The sequence below is a fragment of the Ammospiza nelsoni genome, chromosome 1 (genome assembly GCF_027579445.1).
Source record: "Ammospiza nelsoni isolate bAmmNel1 chromosome 1, bAmmNel1.pri, whole genome shotgun sequence".
NCBI lineage: Eukaryota > Metazoa > Chordata > Aves > Passeriformes > Passerellidae > Ammospiza > Ammospiza nelsoni.
Window position 1 is genome coordinate 126,764,241 of NC_080633.1, and position 25,478 is coordinate 126,789,718.

A 25,478-nucleotide genomic window follows, 5' to 3' on the forward strand; every position below is an offset into this window, starting at 1 on the left:
GCATTTTTCTGAAGGCCTGCACATTAGTATATTCTAGTTCAGTTGCCCTTAGAAATATTGAGGCCATTGAAAATTTCAAGACTACTTCCAGTATGACGATCTGCCCAAAAGAGATGAAACTGGGCAGTGAAATGGCATGATTAGTCATATGTTCAGCCAGAGATACCATTTGCAGACCAAATTCCTACTTCTATTGGAAAGATTAGGTTAGTAAGTTCACTGAATTGGAAAGTTAAGGATTGTGAGCCAAATATTCAGTTAATTTAAATTAAAATAATCTTGATGATTTCCCTGGATTTATTTTTTTGCATAACATAGAACCTCCTACATCATGAAACTCAGTCATCCATGAATCCAGGCAACTAATTTGTATAATAACTTCTAATTTATAGCACCTAAAATTTTTTTTATTCTCTTCATATTGAACTCAGTGATAAAAAATACTGCATTCTTGGAACTCCCTCTGTGTTTTCTGCATGATAAATTAGAAGAAAAATAATCCTATTTCTCTTTCCCCGAGGTCAGGTGCTTTAAATGTTATTAATTTGGTATTATTCAGAAGCAATGCTTCCATTAACATTTGAAAAAGTATTTCACTAACATTTATTATCCTGAATGAGAGTTACTGAATGGATCTGTGTCTTGAGAGACTCTTTAAAAATCTTAATCTCTTTAATAACAATCATCACATATTCTGCTGCTGTCAGAACATTGGGGGTTATATAACAGAAAATATGTCAAAAACCCTCTTGGCAGGACTATATTTCTACACTGGACCCTTCCACCCAGTGTATTGATTTCCAACACTTTCTCTTCCCATTTAGTCAAATCTGGTGTATTTTGTCTGCGGGTCAAATATTCAGCTGTAGTTTGGCAGAAGCCACATGAAACTCTCCGAAGAGAAAACTCTCTTCACAGTACAGCTCAGAGAAAGTGCAATGCTTTCTGCAATAACTTTATGTCAGTTAAACCTGCCTCAGTTTTTCACATGGTTTTTATTTTTGTATTTACTGGAGTTTTGAAAATGTCAATCATAATTTTCGTTGTGTGTGTTTTACATTAAAGTTGGAACAAGTTGATTTCATCATATGTTTGACATAATCTTGGGGATTTTGTGTTTTGCCTTTTGCAAGCACCTATGAACCTTTGTCAGGTTCAATAAATCTGGTGGCTTCCTGGGAAAATATGAAAGCGTCACTATTTTTCATTTAGTCAAAGAACAATAGAATCACAGAATAATTTAGCTTGAAAAAGACCTTTAACATCATCCAGTTCAACTGTAAATCTAAATCTGCCAAGTCCTTCACCCAGATGAAGCCAGTGAAACCACAGTGAAAATGTCAAACCACCACCAAATGTGACGGGGTCAGAGTTCAATATCTTCAGCAAATCAAATCAAAATATTCTCATTTTCTCTTTGTAGTAGCATTTGATTCCAAGTACAGCAGGATGTTTACTCTTCAAACGTCATATTTTAACACATTTGGGCCATATGTATAGTGTCCTTCCACAATAAATATTAATCTGGACTCATCCTTTTAATTTTCTTAGTGGAATAGTCCAGATGTTGGATTTAAAAGATTTCAAAAAAGCATGGTACTGGTAAATTGAATCTGGACTGGTTTGGGATGGTTCCAAACGATAATGTGCAAGTGGTCTTAAATGAGAGATGTGGACTCAGTGTAAAATGTGGACTAGTCACAGCATTTTTTATGGTGTGCAAAAAAACCTGGTGGGTTAATGTTTTTTCTGATATTAATTATCTTCCCACAAAGTTTAATGTTCCTGTCTACTTCAGAGTAAAGGTCCTCTTTTAAGGTATTCTATTTGTAGTTCTCCTTCCTACAAATTAGCTGCAGAAAACCACAGGCAGTGCAGGGCTGCCTCCAGGGAATCAGTAACTTTTATCATATCGTCAGTACGTTTTGTTCTTACTGGAGTGTGGGGACCCCTTGGTAATAACATCCATGCTTAGCTACAGAGCATTCCTCTGCCACTAAATTGGGAAATTTTGTACTACCTGGAGTTATTGATTTGGATTATGAAGGCAAAATATAAATTATGCTATGGACTCCTGTGCCACCTGCTTTTATACCTGCAGGTCAATGTATAGCACAGCTTATTCAATTTGCCGACAAAAACCCTTAGTGGCAAGGGTGATCTGTGCTACAAATAACTTTGGTAGCACAGGTCAGCCACAGGTTTTTGGACTAGCTCTATTACGACACCTCAGCCAACCTTAACATGCAGTAGAGATGGCAAAAAGTTTAAAGGGCTTGTTCATACTGGAGCTGATGTCTCTATTATTGAAGGCAACAAATGGTCTAGTCATTGACCCACAATCAGCCCACATCGACTCTGATTGGGGTGGGAGGGATGCAGCCCCCTAGACAAGGAGCTCGCCTTCAGCTTGTCCTTGGCCCTGATGAGCAAACTGCCCAGATTGCCCCACTCATTGCAATCGACAGGAGGGAGCTGTTGGAGGCAGGAAACACTTTTTGAAAGGACTTAGAACATTTCTTACCCTTATTGTTTAGATGTCAGTATGGACAACACTCATGGCCAACCTTGTGCCAGCTTCTAAAGGCACCTTACTCTTTCAGTAATGGCAGAAGGGACCTACATGCTCAGTGCAGCATCAGTTAAACTGAATCCTATGAGAATTAGTTTCAAAATAATCCACTACACCTTTCATATCCTAAGACAAGAGCAGGAATTTCAGTTTAGAGATCAAAGGTGAGTAGTAACACTTAAATCCCTCTATTATTTTGCTGCAGCACCACAAAGGGATTTTTTTCTTATCTGTAAAAGTTAAACTTCATTTTAAAATATCAGCATATTTTATCTGGTATAGCTGAACCAAGAAAAAAAATCTGGGGACAGATTTGTCCAAAATTACTCTAGATATCCCTGTAGTTTTGCTATCTTCTCTGAAGAGACTATCTACAGAAATTGCTATTCTCATAGTACCAGAAATGGTTTTTACCTTTCCAAGGTGCTATAGAACAGGGAACAGAAAACTTGTTCCTAAATTTTTCATTGCCTATGATTTTAGAGTACAGTTTAATTAAACCTCCTGGATGTCTTAGCTTCACATTTTCACTTAGCTTCTTAACTCTTACCTGGATAAGAAAGCATTTTTCCTGTTAAATCCATAAGGGGATAAAAGCATTCTTTATCTCCTCTACTGTTCAGATATCTCTTTTTAATTAGTTTTCAGGTCATTGAGAACACAATTCTGTTTTGTGAGTTTGAACATCGAACAGAGTTGTTATATGCATTTGCAGTTAATTCAAAATATTATGTGAAATTCAGTAGTAAAACCTCAAGGTGAGGAGTAGTAGTCTTTCCAATTTCCTCTTCTTGTGATTTTGAAACATTCCTTACTAGACAATGTTTCACCTGGCAATACCTTATCATGCAAAGGCATATTTTGATGCCCTCTACAACTAACCATGATTTTTTTTATTTCTGTAATTTTGTAGGTGTTGTTGATATTAGCCAGATCTTTTTTGTTCTTTTTAATGCAAAACGTGCTTCAAATGTTTGACACCCTTACCAAAAACAGGTGAACATATTTAAAGCATTCCAGTGAAAAACTTTTATCATGTTATTTTACCAGACTTGATTAGAGCTTAAAACAAAACCCAATTATTTGGCTTGCTATATGCACAGTGGAAAAAATCTTGTTTCTATATAGGATTCAATTGTCTCAGAAATTGTCTTTGAATCAGTTGTAGTTTTTAGAGAAGTTGACATATAGGCAGTATATTCTAAAATCTGAATTCATGAATTCATCGCACTCAAAATGTACATAATCCCACCAAAGACATGCAGTCTAATTTAGGCTATGAAAAAAGTGTCTCCTCCCCTGACATCCACCAATCTCATGAAGACATTAAATAAGTTGCATTAATAATGTTAATTTAACAACTCCTTCTTAGCCCTTTCCCCACACTGCCACCCCACAAAAAAACATGAGAACCCTTAAAAAAACCACAAGAAAATGTTTGAGTAGTTGTGGAGTTGGAGTCATTCTGGTATTTCACCATTCCCTGTAATTCAAAGGATGTTTTCTTATGAGTGCCAAAAGTGCATCCTTTAGCATGGTCTGGTGGTGAATTGCTACAATACAGCTTTTTCCATCACTCCAAAAATCAATCTTCTTCTCATCTCTTTTAAAGGCCTTTTTTGCCCTCTCAAGCCAGCAGTTGTACTGATTGATTATGGCTAAAATTGTCCTGAGTCCCCCACACTGAGAAAGATGCCATACAATGAGAAAAGAAAGCAGAACATTTTCATCTTTCTCTTGATTGCTGTAAAAAAAGCATTAGTCTGAAATTAAAGGTTGAAGCAGCAACTGTTTATTGACCGTGCCACAAAGCATCATCAGTTTGCATTGCTGTGAGCCTTAAATTAACATTTTAAGGGCCTCATTTATTCACAAGAGGCTCTTTCTCAAGCTCTACTTGTTTTGTTTAGGACACAGAGGGAGACAACAGTTACTGCACTGAAGAACTGAAAATGCATTCTGAATCTGAGTTCAGTCTGTTTCAATGAACATATAAAAACTTTCAAATAGGATATCATAGTGCAATGGTGATGACAGCAAACAGTTTCTTCAAATGGTTATTCCTGAAAAACCTGTTTGAAGTATTCAAGTACTTAGTGCTGGAACAGAATCAAGATACCTGAATTTCAGGTGTATTTTAGAAATATTCTTGGGTTATTCAAGAATGGATTCTGTTCTCTAAGTTTGACCCATTGAATTTAGCATGGTGAAGTGTTTCATCAGGGTGATAACTAAAACCAGTGTGAAAAGGAAAGCAGGGCAGCATTTCATTGCATGGCACTCCAATCAAATTGAAACAGATATCCTCTGTTTGGAGACTATGACACTGTGGGTGTAATTCCCATTAAAAACAACGTTTTATTTGGAGGTGGAATGATTTTGTTACTTAAGCAGAATCAAGACAGATTGATAGAACTTTCTTAAATTTCCCATGAAAACTAACCCATATTCAGCATTTTATTTCTCTAGAAATTATATGTATGAACATTTTGTATTAAATCCACAATTAAGTGCTTGATACACTTAATTGTAATTAAGGACTGGGTAGTCTGTTAAAAGCCTCATTTTTTTTTAATGGAGTATAGCTGCTTTGGCCCCACATCTGGTGTTTGTCTACTCTTCTCTATTTGCAGTATTCTGAGATGATAGAAACTGGTCCCTGTCAGAGGCACTGTGACTTATTTCAGATTTAACAAGGAAGAAAATATTCTAACACTTGGTATCTTTCTGACAGTTTTCCACAAGAATAAAAAAATTATCAAGTGAATAAAAAGTATTGCATTTTGAAATATTAATTCTAGACACATTAAGATTGTTTCAAAGACCTACTTAAATTTTTAGTGTACTCATAATTAAATTGATAACATTATTTTCAATTGATAATTGATAAAAATTGTTCTCTTATATCAATAGACATTTTTCTAAAATTTGGTATTTAATTAATAAGGTCTCAACTACACGTCTGTGTTTGTCCTCTACTTAGGAAATTCAGTGAACTATAACTTTGGCATGTTGTTGTAATATATTAAAGATTATGATCATTTAAAGGATTACAGTGAGGTAAAATATAAGGAATGTTTAATAGTATTATGCTCATAAATTAAATTGCTAAGACATAGTTTAATGATCAGAAAAATTGACATCACTTCTTTATACATCATCTGCATTCTTTACCATAATAATGTAAATTCTAAAGACAATATGGTTTTGTGTGGAATCAGTTAGATTTGGACAAAAATTTGGAATACAAACCTAACTCTTTTTAATGGAAAGTAGGTGCGCTTAGTCCATAATCTGTGAAATTTGAACCAGACCACCACTTAGGATTGTCTCAATTGTTAAACAGAGGTTTAGAAATAATGTAAAAGTAACTAAGTATTGTTACTGGATGGTGAAAATCTCATCAAGATCAAACACAAGATAATGAAAGTCCCTGCCAAACTAGCAAGCAAAGCATTTGAAAGAACAAATGAAAACTTATCAAGATTAGTTAAAACGGATAAAATAAAAATAACGTGGATAAAATAAAATTAAAGCTAAGATGAAGAGAAGCCTGGACTTAGGAAAAAGACCCCAAAATAATAAAATTGCTCAAAACCAAAAGGAAAGTGGCCAAGAGCAAACCTTTCAAGAACCGAGGTGGATTAGGAAAGAAACTACTCTAAGATGGGACAAACACACTTATATCTAAGGAATGTGTAAAGTGAAATGAGTTAGAACATCATTCATCTGAGATTGATTTACCATCTTTTCCACTTGCCAAAGCAGAAGGGAAGATGTTTTTCCACTATAGGAACTACCATATAGAATATCTAACTCTGAGCCTGAAGTTTAATTGATTTTTTTCAGACATTTCAGAGAGGAATATCTCCTTGTACCTGGTTTAAAATAACAGCTAAATATTCCTCAGATTAAGAAAGCTTACTGCTATCATTACAAGTCTAAAGGGACCTGTACTTTTTTGTGTAAAGTACTTTTTTGAGAAAAGGAAGAACTATCAGGCATTCATAACTGTATTACTTGTTTTTGGAATAGAGGAAATAATAGAATTGGCCAAGTTTCACTTGAGGGTTATATAAGGACAATGTAGACAATAAGGAGTGTGTTAAAGCTGTGAAAGTATCAAGCTCTAGAGCCCTCGTCAATCTTTGGAACTGGTGAGAATGCTGTGGGGCAACTCTTGGTGAAAAAAACATCATTCTGAGTTGTAAAGTGAAGGTTCAAGTTTACAGCATATTGATTCATTGCAGCTGCTCTGCATTTGTGGAAGTTACTCAAATGTAATTGAGGACACATTGTAATTCTGAAAGATGTTCATAATGTGTGTCTGTAGGTGCCTGAGTTATCAGACCAGAGTCTGTAGCTCCAAAGATAGAGAGTATTGACACCTTAATGAAGGGATGGGACTACTGTTGGCTAAAAATGATTTATTACTCAGATAAACACCAGCTTCAAAGGCTGTGGGATTTTAGAGGAGCTAGAAGTCAGCCATAGCTCGAGGTAGCCACAAGGTAGTTACAAGGCAATATATAACATTCTAAACCAATGGAAAATTGCTGCAAAGTTTATTTTGTTTTTGTAATCTTCACTTAATTCTGCTGCACTGAGTGTACTTTTGTGCAATGGGCTACTATTACACCTACACATCTATACTTCTATTATAACATGTAAACTCTTAGCTTACTCTATAGAGTTATATTACTGCACTATAAAACTCTTCACTATCTTACTCAATACAGTTTCTTATTTACTTAAGGCATATCCTTACTTGCAACTACAGAAACTTAAATCTGTAATTTTTCTGCTTAATGTCTGCGTACTTTTATTTTTACATCAATCCAAGCTTCTTCCTAGGCTGCAAATCAAACCCTTCAGTATCTGTGGAAGTTTCTGTCTTTTAATTTCCTACACAGATCAGGGTCCAGCCACTGGTGATCTCATTCATTCCCAGCTGAAAAAGCTGCTCCAGCATTAAGAGCAGAGGTTCATTTTTCAGTATTCCTTAAAAGTAGATACATTACATGCTTCACACTTTCTGGTGTTAAGTAGCCCATGACATACTAGTGTCCCCCTGCCTGAAATATTCTGTTAAAATTAGGGAGGCTAAGGGACTAAGATGGACCAAATCCTGGCCAGTGCTGAATCTTATGACAATTGATATTGGATCTGGGCATATGTGATCACAAATAAAGTTTGGAAAAAACTACAAGTTGTCATCTTATCCATCTCCAATGAAGGTTCCTCAGAGATACCTAATCTGTTATAAATCCTTTAGCAAGCCTTCTTATGCTTACCTTTAACAAACTTGGTTTCCAAAAAAATTATTTAAATCTTTGTTTTACAGACTCTATTAACATCTAGACAGGGAAAATGGCTTATTCATGGCTTTTTTCCATCAAATTTTTGTTCAAGGACAGTTAAAAAGTAACTCTACTTGATTGATTTAGGGTTTCCTCCTCTAAACCTTTTTCACATTTTGAAACTCCTCTCTTTAATAATAGATAACAATTTCACTTTTAGACAAGCACATGTTGATTCCAATGTTATATTTGTAGGAAGTGACACATTAAACCTTGGGAAATTATGACTCACAGAAAAATATCCAAATGTATTTCTAGTGTTCTTGTTGGAGGAATGAGAACATGCTGGGATCTGGGCAAGGGCCATGAGGAGCAGCCAGTTTGAGCTCCTACCTGAGAAAGAAGGTGTCAGGCTTTGTTTAATACCTCTGTGATCATATTGTTAAATTCTTCTAGTGACATCTGATAAAAAGAGCACAATCTAATGAGGGAAGCTTGACAGTGAATTCCTTAAAGACTAAAGATAAATGCTACTGTAACAATGAGACAAATGAAATTCTAGTAAAAAAGCTTCATTGAATAAGAAAAAGTTACCCATGGTGAAAGTAGGACCAGTACCATAGGGGCTTTCTCCTGCTATCTAAAAAGGAATCTTTTGTGGTGAAGTGTCATTACTGTCTGATAACGCTGAAGAAAAGTAAAATGGGTCAGCAAAAATGTAGAAGATAATAGAGAAAAAAACAGCAAAAGTTTTCTTAAAATCAAACAGCTCCAGAAAAAAGATTCTTCTGATTTTTTTTTCCTAAATTACTGGATGATGTAAATGCTGTGAATGCAGCAAATTTAATTCTAAGGCAGCATTTGATAAATACATGAGGTCTTCATGAAATCTTGCAAACTGCATATTCTTCTGAATACAAACACTGGAGCAGAGCAAAAAGCAACAGAAAAAATGGAAGACTTATGAAACACTTGAACTGCATTTTATCTTTAGTAAAGAGGAGGATTGCTGATTTGAAAGTGTTATGATCACTGATAACATGATGTTATGAGTTGTTTCTCTTTTATCCAGACAATTTCTTAATACACACAGCTGTGATTATGTACCAACAAATAGTGGCTTCTTTGAGCATATTTACAAATTCAGTCACTCATCATTTTCTCTCTCCATATTATTCCTCCTACAGTCAATCACAGTCTTGTAGGGTGAAGACCTGAGAGTTAAAGTTGGAAACACTTAAAAACAATGACCCTAAATATAAAAATGCTAGGGAATAATGGCAATCATCAGAAAGAGGTTTGAATATAAACTCTTTGGGCAGGGTTTACTTGCCTAGATATTTGCCTAGAGCCACATAAGACACTCTTGGCTTCAGCAGGGTGCTCCAGAAAGTTGTAGGTTTTCCACAGGTGCTGTGCCATATTTTCTGGGACTGTGTGAATGTCTCAGATACCACAAATCACTGAACTAGTGCTAGACATGAATGTTTAGGTAGTGGAATTGAGACCTTTAATCTACAGCTAACCTATTAATAAACCTTTTCCTTCTTTGGCACTGTCAATGGTCTTTATTTCTGATATGTTTCAGGAATGCTAGACAGCTTTGTTGTGTCCTGAAAAACATTTTTGTAACTCCTTGATTTTAACTTACACTTGTAGTCATGACATGTAGAAATTTTACTCCTTCTCATCCAACTTGCCACTGTTTCTGCAGTATTTTACCTGTGTTAGGCAGGGTTGGTTTGGCCAATATTTTAAGCTCTGTCCTCATTATGTCATAAAAAGAATATCTTATAAATCTGCCTTATTAGCTAAGTGACATTTCTTGTTAAAGTGAATTTTATTTAACTAATATTACAACATGTTATAAAGCAACATTGTTAGATATCTGTATAAGTATTTATCAGTAAAAGGTGCACATACATTATTTTAATAGATCAATAATTTTATCAAGGAAGGGTTATTACTTGGAGGAGGTTAAACATTGATGCTTACATATATCCTTTATTCAAAGGAAGAACTAATTCATATTCATGGATGTAATATTTTCTTAGATGACATCATAATAAGTACTGAAGTGGAAGCTATAAAAGATTATTATCTGAGAAGAGTCTTTGGGTGTGCTAAATTAGACAATGAAAGAGAGAACAGACTTTAAGCTTCCTCCACCTTCCTTTTCTGCCCAAGATCTGTACATTAAAAATAAAATTGAGCATACCACCCAGGCAAAGTGTTTATTGTTGAGTAATATGTGAAATTCATGTTAGCAGTTATATTTATAAAATATCTGCATTTTGTTTCTTTTCTTCTTAAAAAAGGAGAGTTTGATAATTTTATTACAGTATTCAAAGAAAATATTGGGACCTTATTATTGGGACCTTATTATTGGGACCTATAAGGTGGGGAGGAGAGAAAGGCAAGAGGTGTTATGAGATGTGCAGATGTAGACATTATCTATGTAGACATTATCTTTTACCACCAGCAATGACTGATAAAATTCGTTCCAACATACTGTTTAAATAACATTTTAAACTGTTTCAATCATGTAAGATGCATCCTTGTGGAAAAGCAATAAGTTTAATGTGACCAGGTGATTTTTTTTATTGCTCGTATGTTCCATTCGTTTCTTCCCACCTCACTTAGCTGGTTACATTTAACCAGCCATATGCCAGATTCTGACTTTTTTCAAGGTGTAACGCTGTGAAAATGAATTTTAAACCCTCCTAACAGAAACAGTAACACAGAAAAACAGGAAGATGCTGTGCCCACTCAAATCTAGCCAGCACATTCAAGGTGTGGGGTTTTTGCAATATTTTCTCATGAAGAGACCTACAGTGATTTGCCAGATAGATTATATTTATTTTTAGCAAATGCCTTTCACTGCACTGAAGAACCAGAGTTCCAATTAACACAAAGAAAAAACCAATATAGGCTATGCTCTCAAGGATCATTGATTTAAAATAAATTAATCCCTATCCCATGAAATACCCATTTAGTTTAATTTTTTATATTATACCATTGCCAAAATATTTCCATATAAATACATGTTATACTAAATAATGCATGAAAGACCAGTAGAAAAAATATGCAAGTTGTTGTAGGTGCTGTACATTAGACAACATTGAGAGTTAGTAATATATGGCTAGGTTAAACACAGAATAAAAATCAGGGAAAAAGTAGACATTAATGACAAGGAAAAGATCTGGGCTTTTTAATTACAATCTAATGTGAGCTGAGGAAAAAAATTGGAGACATGTTGTGAAATCAATGAAACAAGGAAAGTTCGAACTGAATAATATGTTTGGGAGCCTTCAGGTAGAAGAAGGAAGAGAGCATGAAAAGAAAAGATTGCTACATGAACCAGTAAATTTAAAGGGAGACCACAGATCTCTGTAGTTAAAGTCAGATCACAGATCTGATTCGGCTGCAAATTTACTCAGAGGGAAAATTGAGCAGGGCAGCTGTGGAGTTAACCTCAGTTCATATAAATTGGTGCAAAAATATTGACTCTAATGGATATTAACTACACAATGCTATTTGAATATAAGGCCTCCAGGGTCTTTCTATATGGTGCAGATAGTTTGTCTGCTGCCATGCTTAGCAATTATACAAATTTTTTTTCTTCCTGTCACGTTTGATTTGTTTTGCAATCTCCCACCTTTCTGCTGACCTCAGCAATTGATATGGTGTAATCTCAAGTCTGGTATTTTGAGACAACTGTAGGTGAAATACTAAAGAAATCTAAAAAAATTATCCATTTCTTTTACTTTCTTCAGACTACACTTTATCCTCAGCTTTCCTGATACAAATCCAAAGCAAATGAAAAGGTATGTGGTCAGATTTTGACAGAAGGAGGAAATTAGATTAATAGAGCAACATAAAGTAAAGATTTTGCTTCAGTAACTAGAGGCATGTCAATATGAGGATTTGTGACTACTGAACAACTGAAAGGCAAATTAAATAGTGCACATGGTGCACCATGTGCACCATTTAATGGTTATATGGAAATATAAAAATCTGATATATCTGAGAGGTGAAATTATTATGAAAAATTTAAATTTAGGGTAGGCAGATTGAAAGAGACATTTCTTTTAATTTATTTTAATTGTTTTTCATTAGAAAAGTAACCATAGGTCAATGCTTTAGATGAATGCTACCAAATTGTTCCTCTTTGACTGAAACATGAACGATCCATGAACACCAAATGTTATTGTTTTTCATGTAAGCCAAATATATTATTTTTCTTATTTCTTTAAGTAGTTAGGGAGCTGCTGTCTAAATATGCATTTTAAGCAGGAGAAAGAGTACTATTACCAGTTTTCAAGACATTACAGTTATTCTACTTTTTTTTTCCTTAGATGCTTCTGCATTTGTGCTATCTGAGTTTAAGATGGCAAGCAGCTCAAAATACAAATTTCTTAAAACTTTAAAAATATATTCACTCAATTTTATTAAAGGCAGACTTATTGCTGAAGGACCTGGAATTTCTTCTTCTTTTCAACTCCATTATTGCCACTGGGATCTTCTTGACTATAATCTAACCAGCTCCCATCTCCTCAACATGGCAAAAATTTCCTCACCCTTCACCTGTTCCATTTAGAAAGATATCTGGATTCTTTGAAATGGTGATATACATATATGTGGATGATCATAAAATGCTGTCACTTTATCCCCACGACCTTGTGATTCAAAACACTAGAGAGCAGTGAAGTAGCTACAAAAATGAACTATCAGCAAAATGTTATTCACATAGCTTTCCCCAAATTAAACCATTGAAAGGTGATGCAGAAGTAAATATAGGCATTAAAAAATAATTTAATTTTATAAATGAATATTATATAAATTATTTATTTAGAGAATAATCTATTCATGGGCTCCAACATGCAGTCAGGATTTAATTGATCAACATGTGTTGATTTTGTTTTAATAGTAATTTGGAAATGTAATAGAAATGAAAATGTAACCAAAAATATTTTAACATAATCATATGCATAATTCTAAGCCCTCTCAATGGAAAGTTAGTTTTTGCTAGTTTATGAGGTCATTTATACAATTTTGGTTATGTCAGGGCTTTTTCAAGGAATCTTGATTTCAGACCATTGCATAGCATATTACCCCACTTTGCCTGATTACATGATTCTATCTGTGTTCTGGATTTTTATTACATGGCATCAAACACATTTGAAAAAAAAGTATGAAAATAAATATGTTTTGTCTCTGAGCCTTGTAATAGAAAAAATAGCTAGAGCCAGCAGCAGCTCCCCTGGATTTTAGGAGAATGGTATTACCCTGCCTTTCTCCGAGAGATTGCTGGTTACCTTCTGTCAGTGAGCAACTGTCTCACTGCAAAGCAGGAGCACGATCTCTTTTGTCTGTGGTCAAGGCAATTATTTCTTAGAAAGTGGAATTTCTTCACAATGACTATGTACAAGAGCAAACGCAGAAACCAAAGATGTAAGTAAATTATAGTTTTTTTAATGTTCTTAGAGAGGAGGGAAAATAAATCTCCAGTTTCATAGAAAACCATGTTTTACTTTACCCTGCTTTGCTTGAATTATACCAGGAAAACAGGGACAGTATTCCATGCCAATTATCCCACTGTTTCCTCATATTAGGTGCATGAAAGAGCTTTAAAATTAAGGGGGGGAAAAAAAAAGCTCACTTGTTACCATGGAAACCCTCAGAAAGCGATTGCTTGATGGCATCAACAAAGAAACAAAGATTAAATATAAGTTTAGTTCAAAAGAGCAACCTTTATTCAGGGCTTAATTAGTGGCTAGGTGTGACCTTTGATTTGATGAGGCTGACATGCTTTCCCCTGGTGGACTTTTTTGTGTGATTTGCATTAAGAAGCCAGTGATAGCAGAACTTTAAGGGCTGTTATTTTATTTTCCTATGTCACAACTTTCAGAATTAACTAGTTTGCTAGCAGAGGAAAAGAGAAGCTTGCATGTGTGTCTGCTGTGCCTTTCCAACACTCCAGCCCTGAAAATTCACTGGCTTCTTAAGGCTTGACTTTCCAGTCAAGCACCCCTTTGACTTTTTCAATTGCTACGGCATCAGATGGGGGAATTTCAGTATCAATATTGCCTCCTCTGGAAGCTTATGGAACAGGTGACTGAGGCAAGTGAAAATGTGCTGTGGGTCAGGTCATGAGGCATCTGCTACTGTAAGAAAATCTAGTAAAAGGCTGAGTTACGAATACAGAGCATGTCAGAAGCTGTGAAAAAAGGCACTCCTTTAAGAAAAATGCCATATACACACTGTGTTTTTGGGGAGAGGGCAGGAAGGGCAGAATATCGAATTCAAAACCAGATAAGTTTGGATTTCATTTGGACAGGAGCATTGCTAGGGTTCAGAGGGATATATACAGCTATATCACTGACCTCAGTTTCTGGTCCTTGTAGATTATCAGTGTAGCTGTCCTTCAGATTGTCTTGCTCAAAAGAAATGGATGTGCTGAATGTAGAAAGTTTAGCAGGACAGATCTCTGCTAAAATCTCTGCAACAGAAATCAATCATCTGCATCACATTCAACAAAATAAATTATCATAAATTTTCATAGCAGCAATAGAAGAAAATTATTTATATACAGGCAAATTATGATTAATCTAGCTCTTTTTAATGTATTAATTACTGTCACCATTATTATGTAAACCAGGAGCTCTTTCTATAACCAGCTGCATTCTTGCAATCTCTCCTGTCCAAGCCTGGTTATAGTGTACAATAAAAAAATTTGTGCTGGGGTAGATGAGTTTCAAGGGGGTTTTGTTGCAAGGATATAGTAATTCACTAAAATGGCACAGGATGCTCCTAAGAATGTTTTTTTGAAGAGAACCTTGCTTTCACCCCTACTGACCCCAAGGAAAATTTGTGATTTGTCCAGAGGCAAAAAAACCCAATGAAACATGATCAGAATTCATACTGTAATTATGAGGGTGGATGTTGCAATGTTTTCTGTTTTAAAACTGTCTTCAATTTTAATATCCAAATCTAGAAAATATCTCAATATTACATACATATTATATAAATTACATATATAGGCATATATATTATACATATATAGGTACCAGTACTGTATAGATGGATGCTTCATTAATGCATTAGCTAATTAGTAACTGAAATAACCCTAAAAAACAAACAACAAAAAAAGAGTAATTTTGATAATGATCCTGTGTATATCATTCAAAGGCTTTTTGAAGAATAGATTTAATCTAAGCAATTTTTATTCTCAAATATAAGGAATTATGGTAGCAGCTCCATTAAACAGAAGGTAGGTACCACATTTTCTGTGCATTTCTGGTGCCCCTTAATAAAACATAAAAAAAGATGTTGAGTATATTATTTCCAATATATGTGGAGTAAACATTGGGATCCATACCTCCTCACTGCCTCTCACTACATCTCACTACCACACCTGAACTTGTGGCATAAAATGAAAGTGAACTTTGTGGCTCTTCCCTATTCATTGAAATTATGCTTCTGGATTTCATACACTCCTTAGAGCACTATAACCATTGCTTTCCAACCCCCTTTTTTAATGCTTTTAAAAAGTTATAAATGCATTCTGTACTTAATTCAAAAGCACATCTGATAAGAAAGGAGGATAGAAAATGTAGAGATATGATAGCACTTTTCTAATGCAAAATAGAAGTAATCTCCATATCCAATTTCTGTCTCAGGTACAAAAACTGTCGCTAGAAGAATACATGCAAAAAAAATGTGTTTACCTACCTGTCTGTAAGAATGGGATGAAAGTTTCCTATGCATATTTTCAGCTACAATGTAATACATAAATCTTCTCACTTCTAAGTTAATCTAAATGCTTTTCTTTCATTGTAACTTTGAGTTCAATTGTAGAAAAGTGGCCCTTATAATAAAAACTTAGCATATTTTATTTATTCTATAAACATAACTTATGAAGATTAAAATAACTATCACAACTAATTGTAAAACTTGTCTCACTAAATAAACAAAATTCAGATTAAGGCTATTTCTGTATGTAGGTGTACCTACCTACAGACAAATACACGACTTCCATGCATACATTTATCTGCACAAGAAGATGATGGGATGCTTGATCCTTCAGGATGCTTGATTCAGGATGTTATCTAGGTGATAGGCTGGTTTCTCATTTCATTGCATGGGCATAATGGCTGAGTGAGGGAAAACCATCATAGACAACACAGTCTTGTTACTGGGCACTGTGGTGGAAGAATTTTCTGAAATAAAATCTTGGAATCTTAGACTGTCCTACTTTGGGGCTGCTGGGGAGGAAAAGTCAGGAAAAGTATTGCAGTAGGCTGCAGTGCAGGTGTGGGTTTTCTGCATGGAGAGTCATGCAGCCATCCACAGTCCCACCTTCTGGAGATGCCATGCCTCCAGGCTTCCTCTCCCAAACTGAGCAGCAGACATTCCATTTCTCATTACAATCTTTCTTGCAGCCTTCACAGGAAGGCTATTACAGGAATCAAGGAAGGTTACTATCCCTGAAGAAAATAATGTTGGAAAAAAACTTATTTACCTATAAAGCAACTTTAAGAAACTCTCATTATTCTTATTTATTGGTGGTTTGTGTAGCTTGACAAGATAAATCACCACAACCTTGTGAAGGGTTCTGCATGAAAGGATGATCCTTAATATTTCTTTGGTCTAACACCATAAATTTGACTCAGAAGAAATGTAAGTGGAGAAAAAGAGAGAAGTGGCTGGTGTGGCAGGCAGATGTGTTTTGGGGAAGCACAAGAGCAGCACCTAGGAGGAAATGGCAGAGTGCTGCCAGAGTGCTGAACTGGGGATTATAAAGGTAAAGGAAGGGTGGAGAAATTAAGGGGGGAAAATAGAACTTATCTCTTGCTTTCTTCAGCTTCTTGTTTTCAGTGTATCATGGGACCTCTCACACATGTTGGCAATAACAGTCAGAGCACAATGGCAGCAGAGGCAACCATCAGTTACTTTTGAATATTGGGAACCCTTGATAAAGTCAACAGCTATCATAAATGCAGCCACAGATACTGTCCCTTTCCAGGGTGCTGGAAATTGAATTCCCAAACTTGTCCATTCCAATATGAAGAATCCTGTCAACATCAAATGTCCCTGAAATTGTGCTCCAAATGCGTTGATGACTTATGTCATGTAATGTCTGCAGGCACTACCTCATGTATGTTTGTGAAGAATCTTTGTCTTGCTGAAGAAAGAGTTTTGTGTATACTGATAAAGAAGAGAAATTCTGTGAAATTACAGTTTGAAGGAGTATTTTGTCCTATCTGAATTCTTTGGTATATTGCATTGTCCAATATATTTTCTTTCATTGAGAAGGTCCCACTTGCAAATCTTTTTATCATGGATTTACTGTTCTTATCTTCTTTGTCACCCCTTAGAGACATAATTACCACTTTCAGGCTTAAAGAACTGAGTTGGCATCTGTTGAGTCACATTATATTACAGCTTGATCAGCCCATGATTACTTCCATCTTCTTTTTGCCTCTTAGGGCAGTAAAGAGGCCTCAGTACTGAGGCTGCTGCTGCTCAAAGAAAACGGCAGCCTTTAATACAGTGTGTGCTAGGAGGTAAAGTGACTGGAAAACCAAATCTCATTGGGGAAAACAAGTGTAGTTACTGACCCAGATACATATAAGAAAACTCTGCCTCTTTCCTTAAAACATCAGAGACCTAGACAACAAGGGAATATCTCTTCAGCATGGTATTGAGACAGCTTTCTTCATGTAAAGCTATCCTGGAATAGCCCCAGGATATTCCTGTTGCTGCATACCTTTTGAGGAAGTGGAGTTCAACGCAATTAAGTGTATCAGCAATAAGGCTGAGCAAGAACAAACACATGATCTGCAGGAATACAAATATCTTTGAATATTCACATCGGATGGATAAAACCTTTATACAAATAAAAAATACAATTGTGACTCAATAAGTCAGGAGCTTCAGGATTAGAAAATTTTTTCTTGTAGCTTTGAAGGGAGCTCATGGTGAGCTGAGAGGGTTGGCTTATTTGAAATTATTCATGCTCGTTATTCCTATGTTACTATGCACTAAAACTGAAGGTATATGTTCCTGACTGAAGCATGCTGTCTAAATGAGCTACAGTTTTTTCTTTGACACTTTTTCAAGTATCTGTGTAGACTTCTAAAGCAGACATGGGGCTTTTTTTCTGCTTCTAGACAGTAAAAATAAATCAAAAATATTGAAAGAAAATTGTTTCATAACACATCTTTTGAGAGGTTAGTAGTCTGACCAAACTCAACACACACAACTTACATGATGCTTCCAACTGCTTGGCAGGAGTCTGCCTCAGGAAGAAGAGTAGAATTTTTGTCCCTGTAGAGGAAATGCTGAAAGTGTGGAGAAAACCTGTACAAATCAAAAGCTAACAGTCTGCCTTGAAAAGGGGAGAGAAAGGAATAAACAGTGTAGGTACAGATTCAGAACTCACTTTAGAAGAATTGTCTGAGAGCAGAAGTCAGAATAGCAGAAATGCAAGTGGAGAACATAATGAAGAAATTCAGCCAGCCACTTCAGTTTTATGGAGGAGGAATCTGGGGCAGTAAAAAAGCTTAATAATAGCTTTGACTTCATTAAAAGATTATGGTTTAAATGCTTGGGGGGGGTTCTTTCTTTTGCATAATTTAGTAGAATAGTGGACAATGTACAACAATTCAACAAAAAGGAAAAATCAGAAAGCTAGGGACATCTCATAGAAATGCATATGCTATTATTAAGGATCATAAAAAGATGATTATTAAAAAGTATGAGCAGATGTGAATAATGTAATTTGGATTATGTGATTTGAAGTGCATTAGGGGAATTAGCGGTGAATGTGCCACACCATTGAACGTTTATGTTTGAAAGGTCATTTAAAACTAGGAAGATATCGAAAATATAGGGGTACTATTGGTTTTCATGCACAAATAAAATTCCAGCCTGCACAAACTGGAACCACATGCTGCTATGTTCATCAACCACACAATTTCTCATTAGTAAAACAGCACTTACTGTGTGTTTATTTTAGTAAAATTTTAAAATTTTTATGACTTCACTCCAATAAAGACCAGACATCTGGGAAAACCAATAAAAAAAAACTTGAACTGTATTAAAATAATAATCATTAGGTTGAAAATACCATAGTCTGAAGTAATCTATATGGAAAGACAATTCTGATTGTTAACTTGAGCAAACAGAAGTCTGGTTGTTAGAACCTAAATTTATATTACTCCATGCTGATTTAAGATATAAATTTTCTGAGTGTAATCAGTCATAAAATACTAAAGGAATTTGCAATTTGTCCTCTCCATCATTTCGATTTTGAATACAGATTGCTCATCTATTTTCTAAAGTCTCTTTTAAAGAATTACTATAAAACTGATTGCAAAGTACTTACTCAAATTCTAGAGTTTGTATGCAAGTTGAAAAGAGTATTATTGTCATAAAATATCTGAAACCTACAAAACTCTGGAAATCTCGAAGGAACTACAGCCTTCCTCTATAAAGAACTTTATGCGCTGCTGTAGCATTGCCACCTACCTGCCTACTCAGAAAAAGGGGAAGAATCCTTGAGGTATTCAGAACACAGAGAGCCTGCTCTCCTAAGGGAAAATCTGCTGTTGCTTACTTTCATAGAAAGTTCTGATTTTTTTTTAAACAAAAGAATTTAATGACTGTGTATTTGTGCAGTGGAAGTCCTGATTTTAAGAACAAATCTTTTTTTGCTTTGTTTTCATAACTGATTCAATTTTTTTTTTCATATTGCATTAAATTTACTTTCTCTGTAGGAACAGCATAGGAAAGAAAGCCTCCATCTGACCTCCAGTACAGGTCTTTTAGCACCAGACAAATCCCGTGTCTCTGCCTCTTTTCGTAATCAAAACTATTGACAGGATGAAAATCCCAATCTTTCTGAGAGATTCAACCTTTTTTTCAATAAATGAATGAAAGTTTTAGCATTAAATATGTTTTTCGCATTAAATATGAAAAATGAAAAAAACAAAGAACTTTGTATTTCAGTGGCATACCTCCAGATTTAACCAGTCACAAGACCAAGTTCAGTACATGTGTGGTGATACCCAGAGGGAAAAAAAACCATAGTTTTAATAAGCATCTTTCAAGTACCTCAAAATATTAACCAAAATCTGATAAATCATTAAAGGTATATTTACTGGTTGGAAAGTATCAGCCAAGGCCTAAATGATGCATAAAGTCCATCATTTTTTTAGCAGTTATATCTTCGAGATTCTTCAACAGTAAAACCCAGATACATTTCTGGAGGTTAGTTTTGAAATGTTCTCCCTTCTTCCTCTTCTTGCTTCCCCAAAGGGACAGAGATCTCAGACACATTAAAATGACATTACAATGTGAGCACAAAAGACCAATATTTAGCCTCTAGCTCCTATGAAAGCATTCCATGTCTCATTTTTACTTTTGAAAAGTTTATAGTTTTGGTCATAAATTTCAATTTTTCTCCAGCTAATTTCTTATTTTCATTTTTTTTTCAATTTTTAGTTTGTTAAACATTCTGAAAAATAGGCTGCATTGTCAGTAATAACCAAAATTGTAACGACAGATTATGGTTATAGATTTTTCTGTCCCTGTCCTTGTCCCTGTAAATAAGATAGCATCTCTTCCACATTGTCCTTTCCAGAAGACAGCAGCTATCTCTAGAATCTATTTAAATTTTCCACAAAATAAAGTTTGCCAAGGGCTACTTTTCACAATAAATAAATAGAGAAATAAGGAATACATATTGTATTTTAAGCCTTCTTTTGACTCTGGCGAGTTAGAAACTGCATTAGAAAATCACCCCAGTGTAATTCTTCAAATACAACACCCATTGTCCTCCAAATTGCTGGTATTTGTCTCATTAATAGTGTCTGAAGACAATTCTATTGCTGATTATGGTTTACCTCCAGGTCTGTCATAAAGCTTGAGCTAAGAATGGCATTCTAGCCTTGTTTTACTGCTTGCATTCTGATATTATTTACTTAGGACTCACTGAAGGTTTAGCACAGCTATTTATAACACTTTGATTTTGCCATATTTTTATTGTGTAACCGCAGGGCAACATATACTATCAGCAGAGAGCTGAAAACTAATCCCAGAAAGTCTCAAAAATCAGAAATCATGTTTGTTATTCTGAAAATGATCTTTAAGTTTTCATGGAATCATAGAATGTTTTGGGTTGGGCAGAACCTTTAAGATGATCTGATTCCAACCCCTCCCTCCCACAGGCAGGGACACGCTCCACTAGATCAGGTGGAGACCCGTCCAACCTGGCCTTCAAACATCTTGCTTGAAGGGAAAATGCTCTTGTTAAACATGCAGTCTATAATTAGCAAAAAAAAACCTCAGATAGGGAGTGGTAGGGTAAGGGATGTACTGTCCTGCTTCCCCTCAGTGGCTGAACTAAAAAAAAAAGAAAATCTCAGTGGCTTGGTACTGGTCACTTGTAAAATAGGATGCCTGTCCTGATAAATAGAAATATATGTTATGATTTCATTTCAGATACTTGATTTGATGAACCTTTCCATTGGATATAATTTCATATTTTCAATTTAAGATATTTGTTAAGCATTAAGCCTTTTAGAGATGGACTCGTGCTGGTATGGATCTAGTTTTAACACACTTTTCCTAACTCCAATACTTTTTAAAATTAATTTTTTTAAATCCTGTTTCAATATGTTTGCCTACAAATCACTTTTGTGAGAGTAGAAAATCTGCCAAACTTTTGGCATTGTCCTTATGTCCTTGGTACTCCAAGATCAGCTTTTTAGAAAGAAGCTCCTAGAGTACCAGTCCTCAGTAATGTATACATTTTTATATATATATGTATGTAAGTAGTCTGGGATGTGCCACACATGCTGCATTGCACTTGGCAGTGATCAGCCAATAGGTTTTCCACAAATAGGAAATGAAGCATTTTTCTGAGCTAGGTTCATTTGCAAGTAGCCAGAGGCAGGCAATGAGTAGATTACATATAGATAGCAGTGTCCTCTCTAACAGTTTGAGAGCAATCATACAATGATTTGAATTTTTTTATATAATCTCAGGTAAAAACATTTCTGAGCATCTTTGCAGAAATTATTGTATATGACAGAGATATTTTGAGTGAATTTTTAGCAAATCTTGACTATCACACAAAAACTGTTGTTAACACATGTTCAAAATGAGCCTCTTTGGGTTCTTTTTAATGTCTGTCAAAAAGAAAATATTTTGCTGCTATTCACACATATTTTGCTTATACTTATGAAAGAACCCCCCAAAAAGTGGAAAATTAAATATTTTTAGTTTAAAAAGTAATAATATAGTGGTTTTATGATGTATGTCCTGTATGTAAAAATAATCTCTTCTGTGATTAATTGAAAACTCTTTTTGTCCAGATTGATATTACTGTAACAATGCTAGGAACATTTTGAAAGTAAACACAAAGCCTTTTATATTTCCTTTCTATTAGAAGTGTTTTTACCAGGATATATTAAAAAATATTCCAAGGACAATATCTCATGAAATGCAGGGTCATTTGGATGGACCTGCCTATAAATATTTCTTGAATTTCCTTACTGCAAATGTTTGTGCAGTCACTGTGAAATCTGATTTCATTCTTCTCCTTCCTAAAAATACATGTGCATGTACATTTACATATTTTTTTCACCTTCTCCTGAATATATATACACATTTTTACATTAACCAAGACTGCTTATTATAATTCAGTTTCAAAATATTAAAAAGCCCAACACAAAATGTGCTACTAGTTATGCTGGAGAACATGTTTACATTTACACTTAAAACCTGCTTTCACAGAACGTACTGTATGTATTCAAACAAAAGAGATCTGCTACAGAATTATTTATATTTTGCTAACTGGTCAGTTACTCTCCAGAGATCCCGTTAGCTCCAATAGGTATCCTGAAGCGTCTAAAGTGTTTAGTAAAAAAGTTTGCTTGCTAAAGAAGTTGTAGGTATATAAACAGAAATGCAGAGTTATGCCTGGGGGGTGAGAAAAAACTCCATACATATAATTGGTCCTTATTTTATGAAAAAAAGGTTATACTTTAGTGGACAGTCAGGTTACATGTAAGTGATAGGCATTAAAAGCCATGGCTGTCATGTGTCAGAGACCAGAAGAGAGAAATGTCCAGTGAACATTTTCCAACTAACCTCTCTTAAAAGTCCATTCAGCAATTGGGTGTTTAACAGCATATTTTGCCTTTGAGCATCTCCTCCAAGCATTCTTTTTGTTTTATTGATTATGAAAGTTTTGGTCATGCAAGACTGAAATCAATGGCAACCTTCACATTGATTGACGTAGCATTGAATCAAGTCTTTGTTGCTTAGAAAAGAGTGACAATTATGATGTCCTTCATATTGCAGTCACAGAAAACAGACATATAACGTGCCCTAGGAGCCTTTCTTCTGGGATTTAACACCAATTTGAAAGAATGTCTTACAAGTGAATGACTTTTTATTCTGTTTCTTCAGCTGCTTTGTTGGAGCATCTGTTGAAACTGCCATTAAAGTGTCCAATCTACAATAATTTCCTGTAGTTTTTGGCTGAGAAAAAAATAATACAAACACAAAGCTATTGAAGTTTGGAGTTTTAGAAACATAAATGTTGCACCGTTAAAATGTACCTTAGTCTTGCAAGGAATCTCATTTTCCTACCTGTGACTTTTTGAAGTGCAGGTCTGCTTTGCATGTAAAGAAACTTCCAGCTTATTATTGTTCATATATGTACATATAAATACACATTGAGCCAGAATTTAAACTCATTTCTGAGGTCATTTCTCCACAGACTCTTGGTTAGCTTGATAGTGGAACCCTGGAAAAAGTTAAAGATAGAATCTAAAATGTTAGGCTTTGTGCTTTCCCAGATCAACTGCACCTGCATAAGCAGTATGATAAATTATATAATTGTTAGATGTGATGATTGTTTAGTAATTAAATGTAATTATTATATAACCATAAGAAGAATAGTGAGAAACTATGTTGGAAATTCAGAGAGGGGCTAAATTTATGTATACAATAGAACAATATAAGTTTAATAATTAACATGAAAGTTATGTAACGATAGAGTATAAAAGATGATCATTTCGGATGTCTGGTCGGAGTCAGATTTGGGTTGAATATACCCCGATTCCCAAAGCTCTTAATAAAAAGCACCTCATATAATCCCCCGTGATTATGTGTTTTTGAACGCTAACAAGCTAAGCACATCATTGTCTCACCCAACTCCATACTCAAGTCCTCCTCTGTGGAGAGCAGAGTTTAGTAATGGATAAAAGTGAGGATGTCACTGGAGTTCTGTCAGTCAAGGATTTGGGATCCTGGAAAGAAAGGAAATATGCCTTGTGCTCAAAAGCACACCTGGATCCTTTAATTTAGGCCATGTAACTATCTTGTCATTCACAGCAGCAGAAGACAAGTTTCATTTATATAGTTCGCAGTCAACTTTAATTACATAAGAGAATTATTGAATTAGTATATTATGAGACACAACATTTTAGGCAATCCTTGGAAAATTATTTAGTCAGACCTTAAGAATGGACTCTACACAAGATTGACACTTTTTAACAGGCATAAGTTGTTTTTATCATTAACTGTATCTTCAGAGATCTATCTGCAGCTTTGGTGTCTCTTCTCCCTACAGAGGCAAAAGAAACTGCAAGATAGTTTTGTATGTCTTGTATCAGACAGACATCACTAAAACTTGTGTATGTATTTTCAGTCTCTCCCTTCTGAGAACCCACCAGCTGAATCGGTTTAAAACACATTTAGTACAGGAAAAAGAAATGTTGGGTTCTTTTTCAACAATGACATATTTGGCTGTGCTTCAAGCAAATGCAAATTAAGCAGCTAATTTATAAACCCTGCCATAAGTGGGTTTTTTTTAAGGGAAGCTACAATGTATTTGGAATACACTCACACTGCTCACTATTATATTATAAATTTTCTAGACATAAATTACTGAGAAATATTAGGACATTAATGTTATTTAACACTTCATATACCAGTGCATTAACATGATGCTCATGGCTCTAGAAAATATGAGATAAAAAAAAAATGGTTCATGATAGAGTTTGTGTCTGCACTGAAGTTCAAAGGATTTAATACCATCCAATCAAGGTGAAAGTTTTAAAAAAGAATATTTAGTGGCCTTTTGATGCAGAGCCCAATGGTACCAGTGATCTTTCCATTTAATGCTGTCATGATAGAGTCAGCGATTGAAAGATTTGACTAACGATGAACTAAAGTTATAGAAACTAGAGAAATTCTTGTAATTTCCTTACTAACTAGCTAAAAATAACACCAACAATAATGATAAAGCTCACTGAAAGGGTCTATAGAGACAAGGTTGTAGGCTATATAAATAAAATAATGTCTGATGTTGTGATCTCTGAGTTTGAATATAAACTCTCAATGGTAAAAGTTCATGGTAGAACAAGATGATTAAAGACTCAGAATCTGAGATCCCTCCCTTTCAATTACATAATTTACAAATTTTCTATACCTCCAGTAAGAATTAAGGCACGTATCTCAAATATGCTTTTATTTTCATCTCTTTGTAACAACCTATTTCTAATTATACTAGAAACCAACCATTT

The 25,478-nt window shown here is 34.9% G+C and overlaps 1 protein-coding gene and 1 long non-coding RNA gene across 6 annotated transcripts in view; one reads left to right on the forward strand and one right to left on the reverse strand.

The window, feature by feature from the left end:
* RALYL (RALY RNA binding protein like) overlaps positions 1-25,478 on the forward strand; it is a 368,472-nt gene that overhangs the window by 248,375 nt on the left and 94,619 nt on the right. Inside the window, exon 1 of one of the 5 annotated variants that reach the window (XM_059482771.1) lies at positions 13,213-13,326. The exons of the other annotated variants lie outside the window; for them this stretch is intronic. Coding sequence (XP_059338754.1) covers positions 13,290-13,326 — 37 coding nt within the window. The 5' untranslated portion in view covers positions 13,213-13,289. Of the gene's footprint in view, positions 1-13,212; positions 13,327-25,478 lie in introns of those variants that run through there. 5 annotated transcript variants of the gene reach the window in all.
* Positions 23,375-24,143, reverse strand: LOC132079908 (uncharacterized). The gene is made up of 3 exons (XR_009419480.1): positions 24,102-24,143; positions 23,539-23,695; positions 23,375-23,427 (listed from the first exon to the last, which is right to left on the reverse strand). It is a non-coding gene; the product is annotated as an uncharacterized LOC132079908 (long non-coding RNA).